The sequence below is a fragment of the Perognathus longimembris genome, chromosome 9 (assembly GCF_023159225.1).
Source record: "Perognathus longimembris pacificus isolate PPM17 chromosome 9, ASM2315922v1, whole genome shotgun sequence".
Classification (NCBI taxonomy): Eukaryota; Metazoa; Chordata; class Mammalia; order Rodentia; family Heteromyidae; genus Perognathus; species Perognathus longimembris.
In genome coordinates this window covers 16408966-16430970 of record NC_063169.1, presented here as the reverse complement: position 1 = coordinate 16430970, position 22005 = coordinate 16408966, and the positions used below count along the sequence as shown (strand labels likewise).

The 22005-nt window shown below is 32.5% G+C and overlaps 1 protein-coding gene across 3 annotated transcripts in view; it reads left to right on the top strand.

Moving 5' to 3' along the window:
- Nucleotides 1-22005, top strand: part of Grik2 (glutamate ionotropic receptor kainate type subunit 2) — a 533318-nt gene that overhangs the window by 237875 nt on the left and 273438 nt on the right. For all 3 annotated transcript variants that reach the window (XM_048353764.1, XM_048353765.1, XM_048353766.1), the window contains exons 5-7: nt 3653-3834; nt 8506-8559; nt 13560-13733. In XM_048353764.1, the coding sequence (XP_048209721.1) occupies nt 3653-3834; nt 8506-8559; nt 13560-13733 (410 nt within the window). The remainder of the gene's footprint in view (nt 1-3652; nt 3835-8505; nt 8560-13559; nt 13734-22005) is intronic.

Genomic DNA, 22005 nt, shown 5'->3' with positions numbered 1-22005 from the left:
TTTTGTTTTAATCAATGCCAAACTGCAATTTCTATCGAAACCATTTTTTGTTATTATCAGCTCTCATCTTTATTTTTTACAACAGTGTCATACACAACTGGGTCCACGATGGTATCCATGAACTGTCAACTTTGATTTAAAGTATTTCTGTAGTCCAGCTTAAAATATTCAAATTAAAAACCAACCAATTGAAGTACCATACTTTTATCCTCTCATTGAATTATTATCTTTTCTTAGCTGAAAACAATATGTTGATGAAACACAACATTCAAAAAAGTCATTTTTATATTGCTTATTATGAAATGCTTTATGGTTGGTGTTTGAGCTTGCACAAAGACTACCTTACCCCAAATGATAAATGATACTGGTGATGAAGCCAGGTGGCCAACTGTAGCTTATGTGGTTGCTGAAATGGATACCTGAGTGGGGAGGAGGCTTGGGACTCCCTTCCCGGGGCTAGGGGAAGCTGGACCTGCTGAAGAACTGATGTGATTGATCTCTTTAGGAGAGAGTGCCAGCTGGAGTGCACATAAATGGCTCCTTCTCCTTAAAAGCTAAATTGATGGCAACTTCTGAAAAGAACAGCTCAGATCTCTGCCCCTGCATGATAAAGATAAACCTTGACTTCAGCTACTGCTGAAATCAAGTGAAACAACCAAAAGGTTAAAAAACAACAACAATAATATACTCTCACTGAAGGAATTAGAGGTAATGGAACATTACTCATCTACTAAAATAAGGAGATAATTGCAATGTGGTGCTCTGTTTTTGTGAGGAGAATTTTAGGAACCCATCTGTGCAGATTGTTGTTTTTTTATTATCATTACATAAACTAATTACATTAGGGGGAAAGGGGTATTTTAATTAAAAGACTGTTTTGAAGAGTTATAATTCTACTTTTCATTAAATAACTTAAGTGAATGCCAAATTTGTTAAAGTAAACAATAATTCTGAAAACTGTTGTGTGCAAATTATTTGGATTCACCATTTTTAGCTAGATTTTGTCCTTTATTTTATTTAATAGATGTGTTCTTTTATTTTTATGTACATAAATTGTACATAAACCATGCCATTATTGAGGACGGGAGACTTAACTTTTTATTAAAATAGAAAACAATCTTTTATTTTTAAAGAGATACATATCTGTTTGCATAATGACTGGTTTGAGTCAAGTCCTCTTTTTCAGAAAAGAAAAATGACATTTTCCAATCATAATACATAAATACATAATACATAAAATCATAATACAAAAGAAGACAGTGGGGAAGGGAAAAGGCAGAGACCTAAAAATTAATTGCACAGTAAATACTTCATATAACAGACATCCCTGCCAATAAGTTGTTTTCCTTTGAATAAACAGTTCATCTTTAGAAATTATACTACTACTTGTTAGCTATCAAGTATTTTGCATGAAATGGCGGGGGTGGGGTGGGCTGGTCATTCTTCAAAGTTTCTCTGAAGTAAGTGTAATTACAAAACAGTTAAAGAAACAACAATTATGTACCATTCTCTCAACCTTCCCTCATTCATCCAAGGTTGTCTAAATATTAAAATTCAAATAGACATTGTGATCTAACTGTTAAGGAATGTAGAAGGCGAAGGACCAAGAATAGAAATATGGAGAAATTAGAAACAGGATCACATGACAAGACCATCAAAGAGAAGACTCCAAGCACTGGATACAAGGAATGATGGAAACCAAGATTGAAAAATGTCAGTTGTACTTTAGCATTCGAACTGCTTTCTAGATTTATGATTGAAATGCTGCATCATTTTTATCAAATAAAATTGATGTGAAAATCATTTTAATGCCACACTCATACTCTTTATCTCATTCAGTGATAGACTGAATAAATACTATTATTAAAATCATCTTTATCACCAAAGCAGTGTCTTGTTGATAGAAGTCATGTACAAAATTTAGGTTGAAGGGATGAATACATACATATATATATATATATATATATGCACACATTTTTCTCTCTCTTTCTTGCTCTTTACTGTTATTCCCTAGGGAAGTTTGCAAAGTGAAATCTTCTGTTAATGCCAGCAGAGACATGTAGATGTGAAGACAATAGTAAACATTTATTGTACCTGATGGCTCAATGATCTATCTACATGAACTCTTAAAAGACTTGAAAAATACTTGACAGTATTTATACTTAGGAGGAACTCTACAAGTGCTTTTTAGGCTGCTATCCTTCAAAACAGTTCAACATTTTATTCAGTTGAGCTATTTCAATCCCAAACTCTTGAACTCATCAATAACTATACACTTCCTTTCTCATTGGTGACATGTTAACCTCCTAAAAAAATTCTTTTAAATTTTGATAAACAGAGCTTTTTTCTAGAGAATGGAGAAATATGCAAATGAATTATTTTTATTACTAAAGACATGAAGCTTAAGAGGAGAAAAGGAAATTGTTTGCCTAGGTTGGAATTGAATCAGCTCCTTTTTTTTTTCTGTGCCCTCTCATTATATACTGGGCATTCTGAATTAGTTCTTAAATGTGTTTTATTACTTGAATTTTATATAAAGGAATAAATTCAATAATCTATTATTGTTAATGCATTAGTTCTATGACTTATTAAAATCTATCCATTAATTTGATATATTCTGCAACATAACCAGGAACTACTTCTACAGTTAAACACTGGTATATTGGCATTACTTAGTATGATATGCCTAGAAAACTGCACACAGAATGTTAACTTTGCACTGGGCATAATGGTTCGCACCTGTAATCCTAGGAACTCTGCAGGCTGAGATCTGAAAATTGTGTTTTGAAGCCAGACCAGGCAGAAAAGTCCCACTGAGACTCTTATCTCCCATTAACTACTCAAGAAATGGGAAGTGGAGCTGTGGTTCAAAGTGGTAGAGTGCTAGCCTTGAACAAAAGAGCTTAGAAAAAGTGCCCAGGTCCTGACTTCAATCCCTATGACTGACAAAACCAAAAAACAAACAACAACAAAACAAAACAAAACCAGAATGTACTTCTTAGAGTAATTGTAATTAATATGGTTCAGGTTATTTAGAAATAATTTTTATTAGTAAGTTATTTTGTCCTAATATAAATATATGTACTAAATATGTGTATATATGTTTATTTACTACAGCACTAAAGACAAAATAGAAGCACCTGAAGTTTTTAATAAAAGCTAGTAGTTTCATAAATGTTGTGCATGTGAGAATGATATGCTTTTCAAGGACAAACTGTAATAATGGTCAGTGATTTACAAAGTCCTCTCAGACATTGTCAAAAATAGCTATTAATATATTTTCTAAAAACAACAGAACAAAATTGCATGTGTAAATGTGTGACTGCACTGAAAAAAAACTAAGGAAAATATATTGATAGCTCACTGCAGAGGAGAATCCTGATTGTGGAGACAGATTATTTCACACAATATCTTTTTACATATTTAAATTTCTATGCTAATTTATAGTCATGTGTTTCATTATTTTTAAAACTCCTTAAAGATTTTGAAAGCTTAGAATTCTAACCAAAATAGCAGATAAGGTTTTGTTGCAATAGGAATTTGAATGCTGCATCTATATGTGATGAAGAAAATTCTGCATCATAAAGAATGTTTGTGCCTCCACAATCAACTCTGATTTACCTCTAATATCATTTTCCCTTTTTAATTCTAGGTCTCATTCGTTTGCAAGAGCTTATCAAAGCTCCATCAAGGTACAATCTTCGACTTAAAATTCGTCAACTGCCTGCTGATACAAAAGATGCAAAGCCCTTATTGAAAGAAATGAAAAGAGGAAAGGAGTTCCATGTAATTTTCGACTGTAGCCATGAAATGGCAGCAGGCATTCTAAAACAGGTAAGCATTAAATTGCTAAAAATTCTTGGTTCCTTTGTAAGCTTACACTTAAACTATGATCTTTTTCAAAGAGCAAAAAGTAATACAAGGCTAATGTTACATAATTAAAAGTCAGAGACATTACCTGGATTAATTTTATAATAAAAAGTCTGAGAAATACTTTTAGTTATTAGTCTTAAAGGAAATGAAGAAGTTTAAAGCTTTGAGCTTATTTTCAAATGCCAAAAAACTGCTTATTACTGAGATTCTTGATTAATGAACTAGATATTTCTGTCTTATATTGAAATAAAGGAAGATAATTTGAGCCCATGACTGAATAGTTTCCTCATCCAGGTTAATCAACCTTCAGAGGAAAAATGAAGTGCATTTACTCTGTATGTAGAATATAATATGAAATACCTTCATAATTTACCATTATTATAGAATTATTATTATCTTATGCTATATGGTTATTTCATCATTAATATACACAAAATGTAGGGATAATCTTTATTTTTCAAAGACATTCAGTCTCCACTTGGAATGGCTGAGTGGTTTGAAGAGTAGGAAATAAATAGTCAAAGGATGTGTATTTCACTTAAGAGATTTGTTTACAATAAAGCATTGGCTACCTAAAAGGATGTTGCTGAATCAATCAAATGAAATTATTTTTTAGCGGTAAAACAAAGATGTACTCTTCATACCCAACAGCAAACTGGAAAATACTATTAAATGAATAATATGAAACCATATTCTAATGAACTAGTTAGTAGAGCCTGGGTTTAGAACTCAATTCTTTTAATTTTTCTTTTTAAATTATGCTTTGAGCTTACATTAATAGTGGCTTGGGATTGGTCAATTATTTTCATACCTTTCATATATCAGATCATTTCTCTGTATTGGAAATTCACACAAATTCAAATTTCAGAATATCATCTATTAAATGTAACTACCAGCAGCAAAACGGAATAATAATATGGTGTGTTTATTAAATAGATATTTGTCCAATAATCCAATATGAATGTTGGTTTTACCATAGTAAAATATTTCAATGGATTTGTAAAATAGTTTTCTATTTTTATAGTTGAGTAATGGAATATATAAAGGAGTTTGCTCTTTGACTTGTTTTAGTAATAAATAAACTTTTGTAGTAAAGTTACTAGAGAAAGAAATTTTTCATACTTAATTCTAGAATGAGCTTTTTCATATAATTTCTAATAATTTCTGATTTTATTTAGAACACAGATTTAGAAAGCTTTCTTTTGTTCTACACCCAAAGCACTCACTATACTATTTCACAGGCTTTATTATGCTTAGTTTTCTCTTAATCTCTAACAGTTGTCTTTTCTCTAAAGAACTAAATTTGATTCATATTTGCTGCATGGGAGGTTGAGAATACCCATCACCTTTGATAAGAGAATTGCTTTCGGTCTTCTATTGGTTCATCCATTATTATGTATTTGGTTTCTTTTGTGTAAGGTACTTTTGTGAAAAACAGAACTGAAATGATAAATACATTCAACAGAAAAAATCTGCAGTATTAAGACCAGTAAATGAAATATTATAGCAAAGTTAAAGATAAAAATATGAAAACTAAAGGGTAGTGAGAAGTGATAATAGTATATTAAATGCTTTTTCTAAGGGCCTATAACACTAGTAGTCTTACACACACACATATCTACTAGTGATATATATGTATATTATACACGGATATATAATATATAATGAAATAATATAATAGATATGTATATGCAGTGTGTGTATATGTGTGTAACTGGGTTTTATTTTTAATGTACCTGGTCTTAGAAATTGTGTTATATTTAAGTGTCAGTTGTTATGGAAAGCCAGATTAAGAAGAAAGCAAATTGCTTCCTTTTAATAAACACAGTGGTAAAATAAGTAAAGAGCTGTGCTGTGATGTGTGGAATTTTCTGAGATTACTCAGTATCAAGCGAGTACTGGATGAATGTAGAGGAGTGGAGCAGCAGAAACAGATGAGCTTTCATCTAGTCTGGGCTTCATTCATGAATGAATACGAGGAGAATCAAGAAAAAGGAAGGCTTTAGTCAAGTTAACCCTGTTGGTTTGTTTGCTTAATTTATTTAGTATATTTATTTAAGTTAATCAAGCTTTTACTAAACCTTGAGCAGTTGAATTTGAAGAATGTGTTGTTTGCTTGAGAGCTTTCAAAATGTGTGCAGGTTAGGACTGTGTAGATGATTCCTGAGACAAACAGTTCAGACACTTGTTGGGCATGCCTCAATAGCTGGGGATTCCACCTCTACCCAGATTTGTCATGGGGAAACCCCTAGGGCAGAGCCAAGATATTCAGAAGGAAAACCTCACAAGGATATTCTGTCATGCAAGGAGACTAGTAATCAAGAGCTTCAAGGTTTAGATCAAAGGGTGGGAAATAAAAAAGTTTTAGCCTGGAAAAAAAATGTAAAAGCTGTTGCAAATAAACTTCTATGGACGTAAAATAAAATGAGATGAAACATTTCTGCCTAGAGTCCGATTGTTCCCTAATGCTGAGCCTGAGCCCCTCCTCATCTATTTCAACTTCCTTCTAGCTTGCCACAAAAGATTATTTATCTACTAGCCTAGAGTGCTAAGGTTTCCAAATTACAAAGGAAAAAGAAAAAAGTAACTTAAAAAGATTATAAAATGGATCAACATCTTTATGAAATATATCATTTGTAAGATATTATAGGTTGTTTAATGTCAGAAACGACCAAAATAGTGTCACATTGAGTTTGAGCATTTACCTTTGAAACACGCTACAGATTCAAGCCTACTGAACTTTGAACTTAGCCAAAATAATGCAGTCTTCTTTTTCTTTTCCCTTTCTTTTCTTTCCTTTCCTTTTCTTTTCCTTTCCTTTCCTTTCCCTTCCCTTCCCTTCCCACCCTTCCCCTCCCCTCCCTTCCCCTTCTTTCCCCCTTCCTTCCTTTTCCTTCCTTCCTTCCTTCCTTCCTTCCTTCCTTCCTTCCCTTCCTTCCTACCTCCCTCCCTCCCTCCCTCCCTCCCTCCCTCCCTCCCTCCCTCCCTCCTTCCTTCCTTCCTCCCATCCTTGTTTTTTGGTCAGTTGTGATTGAATTCAACACCTGGGAATTGTCCCTGAGCTCTTTTGTTCAAAGCTAGTGTCTATAACTTGGGGCCACAGCATCTATATTTATTCACTGTCTCATTTTTGAGCTAGTTATTCATACTAGTTATGCCCAAGTTTCCTAATTTATAAACAGAATATAAGTGAACTTGATTCTTAAAGTTCTTATGAGGCCTAAAACACTGTAGGCTGACTTGCACCTAATCCTGTGCTCAGCATTTCTTGTCATATGTGATATTTTATAGCTGTATGTATGTATATTTATAGCTATGTTTATATGTGTATAACTATACAGAGCTATGTATCTATTTCATCTACTTAATTAAAAAACAATATTGAGCTCAGTATTATCCAAAAAACTCATATAATTATATATATACACAATATACACATACCTTTATGTATACATATATTTTCTCCATATATGTATATATAGATGAGTAAATGGAGAAATGAAGGCATAAAAGAAGAACTAAGAATGTAATTTTCAGTTCAGTAAGAGAAATTCAAAATTTTATTTAAGATAACTCTCAGCATATTGAAAGGTTGTATGTTCATTATTCCTTCAAGAATTATTTGGTGATTTTTTTCCTTAAATTACTTTCCTTTGCCTAATAGATATTGGTTTTCATTAAGCAATATTTCTTCTTTCATGTACTTGATATGCCACAATGTTTTCCACAAATGTCAAATGGCTAATAAGATAAAATTTCAAATTTTATTCTACTTAACTGGTTAATGCTGACCAATGCTTTTCTGTTTATTTAGCATGGAGAGTTTTTCTAAGGGAGCCTTAGCAAATGGATTTCTATTGTTAGTAGTCTGTGAAGTCTATTAGATTCACTTGAAAATACTTATTTGTTACTAAGAGCTTATCATTAAGTTAAACACATTGTTTTAAACTACCATATCCGGTGATTGCTCATTGATCAAGTTATTTCAAGCACATTCTCTATTTTCATTAAGGGATATGAGAAGGATATTTATCACTTGAATTTTGAATCCCAATGAACTTGTTTTAAGATTGGTAATCTAAATTTGCTAAGGACTATAAAAAATTAAATGCATTGTACCTTTTAACTGTTATATTAATAATAATGGAAATATTCCTTTAGCTACCTGTACTTCCTTCATAGTTGTGACTCATATTTTCTTCATTAACATTATAAAAGTACTCCAAAATACTCATAAGTGCAGTTGAAATTGTGTTTAACATGTTTTTTTCCTGTGTTAAACTGTTGTCAGAATAAAAATGATGTTCCTCACTATAGTTATTTGCATTGAAGACATTAAAAACTAAGCTAATTTAAGAACCTTTTTGTTCTTTATTGCCTCTGTAAAGGGTAAAGCTATCAACTAGAGATGTTAAAAATTAGCTTTTCTATCAAGAAAATTAGTTCAGAAATTCCTTCATTAACAGGTAATCTTTTTTAATTATTGGGAAAAGATTTAACTTAGTTCACTTTTGAGGTAACATGAATAATGTGGTTAAAGACTTCATTACATCTCACCTCTCTTATCAACTGACATAATTGTACTATGTGTACCTTCAATAGTAACATATTTATTTTTTTTTTATGTCTTAGGCACTGGCTATGGGAATGATGACAGAATATTACCATTATATCTTTACTACTCTGGTACGTAATTTATTAAAGAACAAAGAATGCTCTAAGTTGGATTGTTATAATTGTGAAAAAATTAGTTGTGAGAATAAATAATATGAAGAATGACAAGGTTGTATTTATACTTTATTGCTGCTATTATTGCAACGATTACTACCACTATAATTGTCATTACTGAGCTTTGAACTCAGGGCCTAGTACCTGTTAGGCTAGTGCTCTGCCACATGAGCCAATCTCCCAGTAGTTTTTGTTTTATTCTTTTGTTTTTGATAGGGGCACACCCTTTGCCTTGCCCATCCTATTCTGCAATTTTTCTATATTGTGCCTGAGCTTAAAAGTGAGCAAAACCACACTCAGACCATATTTGATTATGTTGGAAATGAGTTATACATCTTAAGGGAGGAGGGGACATGGGGGGGATTGAGAGAAAATGAGGGATGGGGCTACACTGTTGAAAAGGAAATGTACTTGTTACCTGACTTAAGTAACTGTAACTCCTCTGTACAGCACCTTAAAAATAAAACTTTAAAAAAATGAAAAAAAATGCAATGGGAATTATGAGACAACTACTAGCTCAAGGTAGGAAGTTGATGATTTTGAAATAATATCAACTAAGACATCAATCCAAACTATTTTATGACTTATTTTTATACTGCTTCAGAGGACTTTCAGAATATAATGGATTTTAAAATTAGTTTGATAAATAAAAATCAATGTCTTAGGCAATCACAGTTCTTATACCATTATATCAGCTCTATTCTTTTTATGAAAATCGGATTTTTCTGAAGGATCCTTTTCTGTAGATTAAATTTTCTATATTCAGTTAGGTTTTCAAAAGTCAGTATACTTCAATTTGCAATTAGTAACTTGCATGTTAGGTTCATATTTTGTCTTTACATACTCATCCATAGTTTCATTTTATTTATGATCATATGACTTTTCTTTTTAATCATTCCTAGCTAGTTTTATTTCTTTTTTTTAAAGACAAGGTATTTATTACATGTTAGCTCTAAACTCATAGTCATCCTGCTTCTTCCTTGAAAGTTCTGAGATTACAGGCAAATACTGCCATGTGTGGCATATGTTTTCTTTATCAACAAATCATCAAGTCTTCCCTTCCCTGTGTAAAGGCTTGCTTTCTTGTTTACTCATCCTTCACTACTGATTTTGAAAGTATGATGGTATTCTCAAGTTGGACATCCATCTTTTTCTCTTCATTTATTTTAATTTGGAGTTGGTGGCTTTGGTTTAAAGTTCCAGAAATGACGTTTGCTCAAATGAAGTCTACACAGGCATACGTGATCATCCTAATTATGGTATACTATAGAATAATTCTAAATGTATGACATTAGATAATTGGAAATATTATTTGCAGAAGGCTTATGGCCAGAGTCACAGTTATTTCAGGCCAGCCCAAGCAGACATGTTTACAAAACCATTCTTATCCAATAGCTGGACACAATAACATGGGCACTTATCATTCTAGCCATTTGGGAGGCTGAGATCAAGAGAACCATGGCTATAGGTCAACTCAAATAGAAATCCATCTCAACAGAAAGATGCAGGCATTGTCTTATGAGTCTGTTATCAACCAGACCTGGTTAGGCAGGTAGCAAAAATAACCATCACAGAAAGAATAGAGATATGGTTCACTGGTAAAAGACTTGCCTAGCTAGCCCCAGTCACACAAAACAGGTTAGTTTTTAAATTCTTAAATCTTAATTATTGTTCTCCAAATCAACTAATCTTATTTCCCTAAAACTTTTCATTGTCTCTGACAGTTGTACCATGCAAACAATTCTACTACGGATTTTCTTCTACTTGCCTCCAGCATCTATCTTCCTGTGTTGCCCCACTGACCAGCCTGATAATTGTCCTCTTCTAACACAAAAGTCTTTCCATTCGTTTTCTTGTTGCCAGAACAAACTGTTAAAACGTGGTTATCTCAGTAGCTTCCTGTGAGGACAACTCAACAGACATTCTTCATGTCATAGGTTATATTTCATTTGAAGAAATCTAGAATGGCTCAGCTGTGTCTCCACATCCTCTCTTATTAGGTGATATTTTTTGTAGCTTATAAGAAATGTAGTGGCAGGCAGGTGACAAAGAAGGCTTTTCCTTTATTGGTAAATCATATTGAGTGTCATTACAACTTAACTTGATTAGCATAAGATTTCAGGAAAATGGAGTTATCCTGTAAGAAAACAATGAAACAACTCATAATGGATATGTGTAAATCATTAGCCTTTCATATAAATCCTTTAATGTTTTGATCCTAATCTTTCCCATTTTAGCTTTCTCTCATTCATTGGTATGAATTCCCTTTACAATCAAACATCTAGATCATCTACATTTCTAGCAACTATTTTCTCACTTTTGTGTCTTTATTTAACATTTGTTTCCTGGGGCTTAAACTTAGGGCTTCTCACCTGCTAGACAGGCCTTCCACCATTTGAGGTAGCCCTTCCTGCTTTGGCTATTATTTTAATATAATTTTAATGTTCTTATAAAGGAGGGGTTACTGTATGGAGGGGTTTACTGTTTCATAAGTCAGGTAATGAGTACATTTCATTTTGGACTATGCCACCTTTCCTTTTCTTTTCTTTAGTTATTTTAAATATGGACTTTTGCTGATTTCCTAGGCTGGCTTGGGTTGAGATTTACTTATTTATACTTTCTGTCATAGCTAATATGACAAGTGTGTACCACCATACCTAATTTTTGTTGTTGTTGTTGAGGTAGAATTTTGCAAACAATTTTTTCTCATGGTTGGCCTAGAACTGCTCTTCACAGTCTTAGCCTCTCCATTAGATAGGAACCACAAGGTCCTGGCCTCTATTCATTTGCAATTTTTCTTTTCAGTAGCTCACCTATCATGAAGTTCATGGATGAGTCATCTATAAAAAAAAGACTGATTAGCAAGTAAAAAAATATACCAATTTGTCTCTTTTAATTGTAGGTGGATGACATGAAATCCTTACAAAATGAGACAGGGAAATTAATCTATTTTATGCATTTGTTTGATGAAAAGTAGACAGTTGTACAGAAATATATAAAGGAGAATATAATAAGCTGGGAAAAGTGAGGCAAACCTTTTGTTCAGATTCTTTTTCATTTTAAGTATTGGATACATATAAACTGAGGACCTTATGACCTACTCTTAGGGGTAGGAATTTTTTTGTATGTGAAAGATTATTTTGCCACTCAGTTCAAGGCTGATAGTGACCCATTTCATTCTACAGTTTCCTAGTTTTCTTCAGCTTAAAACATTCAGATGTGAGGCACTGGTAGCTCATGCCTGTAATCCTAGCTACTCAGAAAGCTGGGATCTGAGGCTAATAGGTCAAAGCCAGCCCAGACAGGAAAGTCGGTGAGGCCCTTATCTTCAGTTAATCACCAAAAAGCCAGAAGTGAAGTTGTGAGTCAAGTGGTAGAGTCCTAGCCTGGAGGATAAAAGCTCACAAATGACACGCCATGTGAAACCCTAGCTTCTTTTGTTGATGAGTCTCTTGTATCCCTTAATGTGTATCTCATCTGAATACACTAGATACTGTATATACTGGTATTAGGACTAGGGAAGTGAAAGGGAATATCAAAATCGAGAGACAAATGATAAAAATACAAATGACTTTAAAAGCAATATTTGCAAAATCATTTGGTGTAAACCAACTGAACAACTCATGAGGGGAGAGGGAAAGGGGGAAGGGAGGAGGGGGGAATGAGGGAAGAGGTAACAAATAGTACAAGAAATGTACTCAAGGCCTGACCTATGAAACTGTAACCTCTCTGTACATCAATTTGACAATAATTTTTTTAAAGGAAAAATCAACAACAACAAAAAACATCTGCCCCTGAGTTCAAGCTCCAGGATTGGTCTTCCCTTAAAAAATAATACCCAACCACTGAACTTGTCAATATACCATATTTTGGGGTAAAAATTTTCTGAGCCGCAACACAAATGAAATTCTGTTGTCCATAAACAAAAATTCAGTTGTTTGTTTTGCTTCTAACTTCTATTTTGCTTATCATTTTCTCTAGTTTTCCCCCATAGCAAACAGTGTCAGGCATTATTTATTTATGCCTAGAAAATATCTTATCTCTTGGGTGTTATTGTGAACATTAAATTTAAAAAAAAAAAGCTAAAATGTCCTCTGACAGCACTGAGTGTGACTCAGACCAATGCCATTTGCTTTCCATGGAGTTTTATTCCTGCTGTCTCGTCTAGACAAGCTGTGCCCAGGGCACTGGCCTTTGTCTTGCCCTGGTTCTCAATGTGGTCTGTAAGATCTGAGAGTGAGATAATGTCATCTACAAAGGATAGAAGCCCCATTGGCCACATATCCTCGTGATGACATCTAGCTCTTTCCATAGCTTCATCCTCTCATCTCCTGGGAAAATAAAGGGCAGAGCATTCATTGCAAAGGAATGAAGAATTTTAACAGACATAAAGTAATTGTTAGGCCAAAGTTCCTGAGAGGCAAAGGAGGTCTGGGATCTAGAACCAACAGGGTTAGTGTTCTTTTTTTTTTAATTTTAACTTTTTCTCTCCTCTTTCCTTAGTTATTATTCATTAAAAGCCATATTTCATAATCTGTGTTTTAAATGTAAAGAAATAAAAACCTCAGACCAAACAAAACAAAAACAAACTGACAATATAGGCTTAAGTAAGCAAGACATAGGAAAAAATATGTTAGTTTGTAGTAAAATGGTGCTGCACATAATACAAAAGCAATTTATCCTTAACATGGGGATGAAAGCTTACACAAATGTTAAATGTAAGTAACAGGAAGAACTTATTACAATGCTTATACTTGCATATGATATCTTCCTACACATCTCTGTATGGGCCATACTTATCACATAGTAGAAAAATGAGGACATTCTATTGGAACCTTGTGAATGTGTTTAAGAAACAATGATATTACTATTTTAAGAGAAGTAAGAGCAAGTGACTGATTCAATATTTGTATATGAATCAAGTCTCTCTGTAATAACATAAAGAAATTATTTTTCAGGACCTATTCGCCCTTGATGTAGAACCCTACAGATACAGCGGTGTTAATATGACAGGGTTCAGAATATTAAATACAGAAAATATCCAAGTATCCTCCATCATCGAAAAGTGGTCAATGGAACGTTTGCAGGCACCTCCGAAACCCGATTCAGGTTTGCTGGATGGATTTATGACGGTATGAATAACCATTTAAAGATCAGTTTATGTGTTTCTAAGTAGTATTGCATAAATTATTAAATTCTCTGGGGTCAATTTGTAATATATTTATTTAACAGTAAAGGTATGATACTAAAGCTAACTTTATGAACACTTTTCTAAACCAATAGTTCCTAACTAGGTTATATTTTTAATCCATGGAATCCCAAAGATATTACAACTATCATTAAGTATGGCAGTATGGGAAATATACAGACCAATGAGAGGCTGAAAAATGTTCTTAGTTCGATTAAACTTCCTGATACATTTTCTCTTTGTCATGATGGTTTTGGATTTCTGGTGTTATATGAATGACATAACAAAATCAATCATTTTTTAAGGCTCAACATTAACCAACATTCACATACCTCCATGATCATTTCCTAGTTTAAGCCTAGAAAATGTACTGATGTATAAACTATGGCAGAATGCAATGTATTTTAGATCTATACTGCTAATGAAAATTTTAGACACAAGATTACATTTAAATTCCTGATAATTATGTTTAAAATGTTGTTAATTTGTTTTATTCAAATAATGCAATGTAAATCCTATTCTTCAACCAAGTAATCAACATCAAAACTATATCTGTCATTTTGCATTACATTTTCTTTTCCCATTAAGTCTTTGTAAGCTGCTGTGTACTTGATATCAGACATATAGAAATGGTGCCCTGGGTCAAGTGATAAAGTGCTAGCCTGGAGCTCAAAGAGGTTCAGGGACAGTTCCCAGGCCACACCCAGGCCCTGAGTTCAAGCCCACAACTGACAAAACAAAACAAATAGAAAGGTGCTCTTATTAAATCTACTGTCAACAGACTATATTATTACCTAATTTAGAAAATAGCTCAGTACTTTGGCAATATTTTCAGTTCATAGGCTTTTAGTGAGTATTAGACTAAATGGAAACTGTAAAATGGTAACAGTTTTTATTCTCAGATTTGAATTTTTTTCTCTTATCATTATTATTTTTCTATTCTTTCAAAAAGGATTTAAAATATAATTTGTAATGCCATCGCAAGATAAAAGGGATATTTGATTTTTTTTTCCATTTAAGAGATTTAGTATCTTTATAGAAACTGTGAAGATAAGAGCTGGGAATATGGCCTAGTAGCAAGAGTGTTTGCCTCATATGCGTGAAGCCCTGGGTTCAGTTCCTCAGCACCACATATATAGAAAAGGCCAGAGATGGCGCTGTGGCTCAAGTGGCAGAATGATAGCCTTGAGGAAAAAAAAAAAAAATCCAGGGACAGTGCTCATTCCCTGAGTTCAAGCCCAGGACTGGCAAAAAAAATTAAAAAAAAAGAAACTGTGAAGAAGAAAATGATTGCAGTTTAAGGCACCAATTTTGTATTGGGAAACAAATGACACTTTTTGTCTTTTGATTCTAAAAACAAAAAGCACCAAGAAATTCCAAGTATTTTATATCTACATTAATTTAAATGGCTATTTTGCATATAAATATTAATTTACTTGTTCTATTATTTTGTTTTTAACCTAGGATAAAAGTGAGTGTTGTTTTTAGGAGAAAAATGCATTTATAACTTCAACATGAAAATACTTTTTCAACATATTTCCAGATGAGAGATAAGCTAGAAAATTACCAATATAGGCATGTTGAAGAAAACTTTTGGATATTAAGACAATGTTACTTGTAAAAACTAAAATGTGTACTCTCTTTAAATTGTTTTCTAATTATGTATATGGCATTACAATCCTATACATAATAATTTTATTATATTATAAAAGTTATTTTATTATTATATTTTCATGTAATCTTTATTTTCTGAATGGATGCCTTATTTATGTTTATAAGACACAACTGATAATTTTAGGAAAAGTTATTTGAATGACATTATGACAATCTTAATACTCTTACATTGTAAGATTCCTACTGATATGTCCATACAGTAGTGTTCTTTTCTATACATAAGGATCTTAATAATATCTAAATTTACTTGGAAATATTTGCATCTCTTCAACTCTTGTATGAATCTACAATTTATCCCCTGAAATAATTTTGTAGAAACTTACATAGACTATCGAAGACAGATAAGTACCAGGTAAGGTATATGAATTTCTTCTCTAGAGAGACAGAGCTGCTTTGACAGAATTAACACTTACAAGTGAGATGGTAACAGGGTGTCAGGAAGCACATCTGTTTATATTCTTTTTCTTCCTCTGTTGTGCTTTTGTGAGATTGCAAGTGATATTGTGAAGTAAATAAAGGACAGAGAAAGGTAAACTATTGATAAAATTAGCCGATCATTTTATGCATTGTGTATGGGACATAGAGTTGTAGAATTTTGAGTATGAAACTTTTTATTCCGAAATGCTTTTCAAGTTACACCTTAAAAAGGAAAAAACTGGAAAATTCTAACAAATAGTTACAGCTTCATGTCTATTGATTTTTTATTTATTGCTAACTGTATAGCTTTTACCAAGAAACTTACATAAGAGTATTTTTCTTAATGTGCTGTAGGGAACTTAACTTGTATGACCATTCTTTGAATAATATTGCTTATTAAAACTGTATATTATTGTTTATTATGTTTACAAATGAAATATCAAGACATTTTGGAAATTTTATGTAATATTTATTCTTTCTATTAAAAATATGCTGTGATTTTTACAAAAATAAATATAACAGCAATATGACCCATGTACTAAAATATTGATATATTAGTGCCTTGCATGAATGTTCATTTTCTTTGATATTTCATATGAGAGTGTAAGTATTTTCCCAAGTCACTATATGTTTAGAAAGATAATTTATTTGGCCGTTTCTACTATAAAAGGACTCAGGAAATTAAGGGGATTTCAGTCATAAAAGAAGAAGAATTATAGCCTGGAAGTGTGGCATTGGCAATATTCCCTTGAGTCAATTCATGAGACCTCAGTGTTTATGAATTTCTTGACTCCCCTACTATGGTCCATAAAGAAATGGAATTATCAGCAAAGTCCTTATGCCATGAAGCAAGACCTATCATTATCAGTATCATAGTCATTTGCCACTATGTAAGATCATAGTGCTCAGAGCTCCCACATCCTCTCTTCATGTTTGAGCTATAAAAGGAAACAATGAATTGCACTCATAAAAGTTTTTTTCTGGTTGAGTTAGCATCTTAATTGCCCTCTGGGATAGCTGTTTATCAGCTACATGATTAGTGAATAGAAGAACACTTTTCCAGTTGTAAGTTCCTTGTTTTATGGTCTTTGGTCTTTCTATCAAAAGTGTTAATGTTCCTTATCTCCATACAGATTTTATCTTCACTTGTTATAAATCTAACTGGGGAACCAACTTTTATCTCCATTAGTGTGACTAGAAGGAATGAACTAACTCTTACTGTATATCCATGTACTACCCAATTAAAGGAGAAACCTATGTTTCTTCTTTCATACAGGAGGATTTTCTTTTTCTCTTTCTATCACCGTGTCCCACTTACTTTCATGCTTGCACACACTGCCATCCAGATAATGTTCTAAACTTCCCATACATGAGCCCCATATTTTCAAACCAGTTTTCTACGTACTGTTCATTCTCTATTGGATATTCACACCATTTCCTGCTCCTAGGTGTGTGGAAGTGCCCCTGTGAAACCATTGTAACTGTCTGTTTCTGCATAATTAAACGGTATTTCCTCTAGCTTCTTGCCCAAAGGCTGTCTGTGTTCTTTGAGCAGTTATCATGAGTTGACAATGAGTTTGGAGCTTTATGATAGTTTTATTTATTATAAGTTCAATGAGTTTCGAGCAATCTTAACTCAAGAGAATGGAATGAGGTGCATATACCTCAAAGTAAAATTTAAATGGAATACCTAAAGCTCAGAAATCATTCCCAGTGTGTCCAGTAGGTCTGTGTTTATTAATCCTAACATGTTCATTGTCCTGCTAGTGGCTTAATGACAGTTATTACTATCTTCTTTTGTGCTGCTATATAATGCCATGTGTATAATATAGGTATATGCCACAAATCAGTAACTCTGTCACTTGAATTGCAATAGGAATATTAGTGTTTTAAATTGTGTAAACTGTCTTCCATTTCCAGTTTCTTTCTTCTAAACAAGCACCACGCTCCATTCTACAATATCAATATATTTTTAATGGCTCTCTTCTTTTTATTCTCAGATGGATGGCTTAGGTAAAACCTGAGGTTCTTTCCATTGTCTACTTCCAAATATTGTTCAAGAAGAACATAACTTCTACCAACCTGCTATTTCTAACATCTCTCTAAGTCCTTCTAATGTGTTCTTCTCACATCATGGCTTCTCATCATTTACTAAGTATTATTTGAGCTCATTAGTGGTACTTGCAAAACCCTCCATGCTCTGGATCCTGCTTACCTGTCCAAAGTTGTATGCATCTATTTTCTATTCCCATAAGCCATCAATACATCCTTGGTATGTCATCCCTCATCACTCATCGATCTTAGCACAGAACGTTCCCATTATTGCAACTACCGGCTCCTATATTAATATGTCACGTTACGATACACACTAGAATTTTCAGACAAGTTTTAGCCTTTTGTGTATTTAATGAGTCTGTTCAACACTATAAATCAGGTCAATTACTTATGCACTCTGCAGATAATTTCATGTTGAACTACAACTGTGGTGCTTTTGCTGGTCTTCATAGTCTATGCCCAACAGATGTAAGAAAGATATATTGTCCTCTTTTGAAGCCTCTGTGCCTAGTTTCCTGTGTGGTGCAATATAAGTGTTCATAATGAAGGAATGACTTTCCTGTATTTACAAGAAGGTATTTTAATCATATTATCTCTGGTTCTAATCAGTAGGTCCTCTGATTCCTCCAAATATATCCTGAAGACCTATTTAATGTTTCTACTTCCACTCTATTATCAAACTAGCTTGGAAATTTAAAATAACCTAGTCTCAATTATTTGTTAAAAAAGATCTCTAGCAGGTAAAAGCTTAGCTGTGCATTTGATTAAATAGTAAAATTTTCAGTGGATTAGAAGAATTCCTATTCTTTGACAAAAGAAGAAAGAATATTCATAGAGAAGTGAGGCTTTTGTGTTTAAATTTTAATGCCCTCCTCATTAGAAACTATTAAAATATTATTTGAAGTAATAAATCACAGCCCAGAAAAGTTCAAATTTCTCTTTCATTATTTGACCATTTTAAATTAGAGATGAGCATCTCATATACACAACTCACAGAAAGGAGTTCGCTCCTACATTATGGGGTCACAAGGAACCATTGTGTTACTATTCAATCACTTACCTTTCAAGTCAACGAGAATAGAATCACAGAGAAATAAAATATGACCAGACACCTGCTATGTTTTACTAGCACTGCAAGCCTCCCTGATTGTTGACTATCCATTTTAATTACTGGTAAGTAACATTCTTAATTTCAATTAAAATGAGCATAAATAGAAGACTTTGGCACACAAACAGACACACACAGAGAGACACATGCAATTTTATAAACAATAAAGGTATTTTGAAACACTTTACCTCATCTTATACCCACACAGCAGAAGATAACTATAAAACATAGTAAAAACAATTGCAGTTGTCCTTCCTTTGTTTGCTTTGTAGATATGCATACACAACCTTCAGGTTTGGAACATGAAGACAACTTTACACTTTCCTTACAAAATGAGATCATAAAACATGAAAAGACCAGAGAGAAGTTTTAACAGGTTCCATCTTTACTGTCACCAAAATTATATTCAAACTTTGATTACTGATAATCTTGGCATTTCTTAAATTTTATTCTGTGCCTTCATTCAAATTCTTGTTAAAATTCCTAGTTTCCATAATAGTCTGTGATAGAAATGAACTTGTTAAAAGAGAAAATTAAAACAAATTCCCTGATAGAAATGATTTGCTTTTGGTGGGAAAGGGGGAGAGGAGAAATGCATGAATCACACTTGTTTTCCTTCTGCAAAATAAAATGAATATCCCCTAGCAATACCCCAACACTGAGTTATGTAAAAATAAATAAAATAAAATAAAAAGGACACATAGTAGGGGGGTTAAAGCAAGTTAACAGCAGCTTGCTTCAAAACAAGGGATGACTTTCTTCTTTAATGCACTCAGAAGAATGGAGTAGCTAGTTTTTAGGGAAAAACAAGCAAAATAAAATAAAAAACAAAAACCGAGACTTAATGTTTTATTTTGGCATATAGTATACGTAACTCCACTTTGGTTTGGTCTGTTGTGTGGAAATCTATTGCAACATATCTGATTAAATCAGTGAACTCTCCTGAGTTTAGCTTATGCCATATATTTAGAGAGGTTTTATACAACTTTGAGTATTTTGTTGAAAAATGGGTAACATTTCACAAGATTTGTTAATATAAATTTTATAACTGATAGTTTTATTCTTGACACTACCAAGCAAGATATATTTTGGGGTCCATAGTATAATCAAATATGACAGATATATTTGTATAAGACATTTCATCGTTTGCAATGAATTCATGAGTGTTCCATTTATTATGTTTCTGTGTGAGTAATTTAATGAAAATGAAAGGACATGGATGTGTAGCTCAAACCTCTCCATCTTCTATGACACAGCAGGCTTCAATTAGAAACTGAATATGAAAAATCGATATCATCTGAAAATTTCCATTGTTTAACATAGAACATTCCATCTTACTGTCTTTATACATGAGAAGATTAAATAATTGGAATTTATTTAAATTGGATGAAGGGATGGAATTTCTATTTAAAGTAATTATTATTTACAGGGAAAATAGCATTTGCAATGAAACATGCTTTCCATAGACACCTTGTTTTTAGACAATTTTAAAACTTTTCTATTGGAAAAAAAAGGTCGAAATATTTCCTTCCATCTTAAAATGCAAAAATGTGTCTTCAAAGTGTTGATATGACTACGAAATATAAATCTGTAAGGATAAGTACCTTAACTTTTTCTCTTTTATACTGGCATATCATAATTGTACAATGGGATTTCATTGTGACATTTCTATAGGATAAGCACATTTCTGCTACTGATTTCCCTAAGTTTTCTTCCCAGATTTTTATTTTATTTTTAAGAGTACATTAATATAACCCCTTAGATTTTTTTGACTGGCTTTTAAAATTTATCAGCCAAAAGAAACACTAACAGAAGACTAGCAATGAAAACTTATTAAATGAATGTGTTGCATCTACATTATAGAGACCTTATAGAAATAAATCAAAGGGACCAATAAATATGAGCATTTTAGCAAAGAGCAATAACTTCTAGAAAATGACAAGATACAGGAAAACCAGTTTGTATTGTTAAGAGTTTATGGTGAGAATTGTGAGAAGGTAAATTTATGGGTAAATCAATCTATGTAGATCAATAAATATTGTTGGTAAATATCTGGTTTTCTAAATACTCCTAGTTTCTTATCATATAAAAATAAACTAATAGTTTAAATAGTGGTTAGAGAAGAGTATCTGAATTCCATTTACAAATCTTCTAGTACTACTCCTTGAGGCAAGTAAGTTAATGTCCTTGAACCTCACTTATCATAGAAATAGTAAATTGCAGGGGGCTGTTCTAAAGAACTGAAAGAAATGAATTAACATATAAAATTATGCTATGAATTAGCATATAAAATTAAGTAACATTACCATAAAATTATAAAAAATACACTGTTTTCTTAATTACTTTGTATTATTGCCTCCTTTTAAACTACCAGTGCCAATTTGGAGAGTGTTATATTTCAATTATTATATTCATTATTTCATTTCTGTTTATTTTTTCTTGTACCTAATAACAGTAATAGTAGACATATGTGTGTGTATGTTGTTAAATTTAAGCCCTATTACCCCAAAATTTTAATCAAAATTGTGTGTCATTTATTTATTCTAAGTGCCAGGTTGTTTCTTTATTAGATAAGTAGATAGCTTATTAGTAATAGAAGTAAAGGATGGATTTTTTACTTAGTGTTTTTTGTACCTATTATAGATTACTGTTTAGTTCATTGTTTTTCTATCTTAGAGCAATAGCTTTGTCATCAGAATCTAATTACTGAATCTAAGTCTGCTCCTTATGTCCATTGTAGCCTCCTGTTACTATGCAATATCTCTAAGCTTCAATTAATTCACATATTCAATGGAAGTAGAATTGCTAACATCCTAGTAATAATGTGGAAGTTAAATTTGTAGCACTTATACTGCTTAAAGCCAGGATCTGGAGCATGCTAGATAAAACACCCATAAGTGGGGCAAAGTATTCCTGTACATTAGTGCAAGTACTGTTCTTCCCTGGGTAAAAGTTCATTATT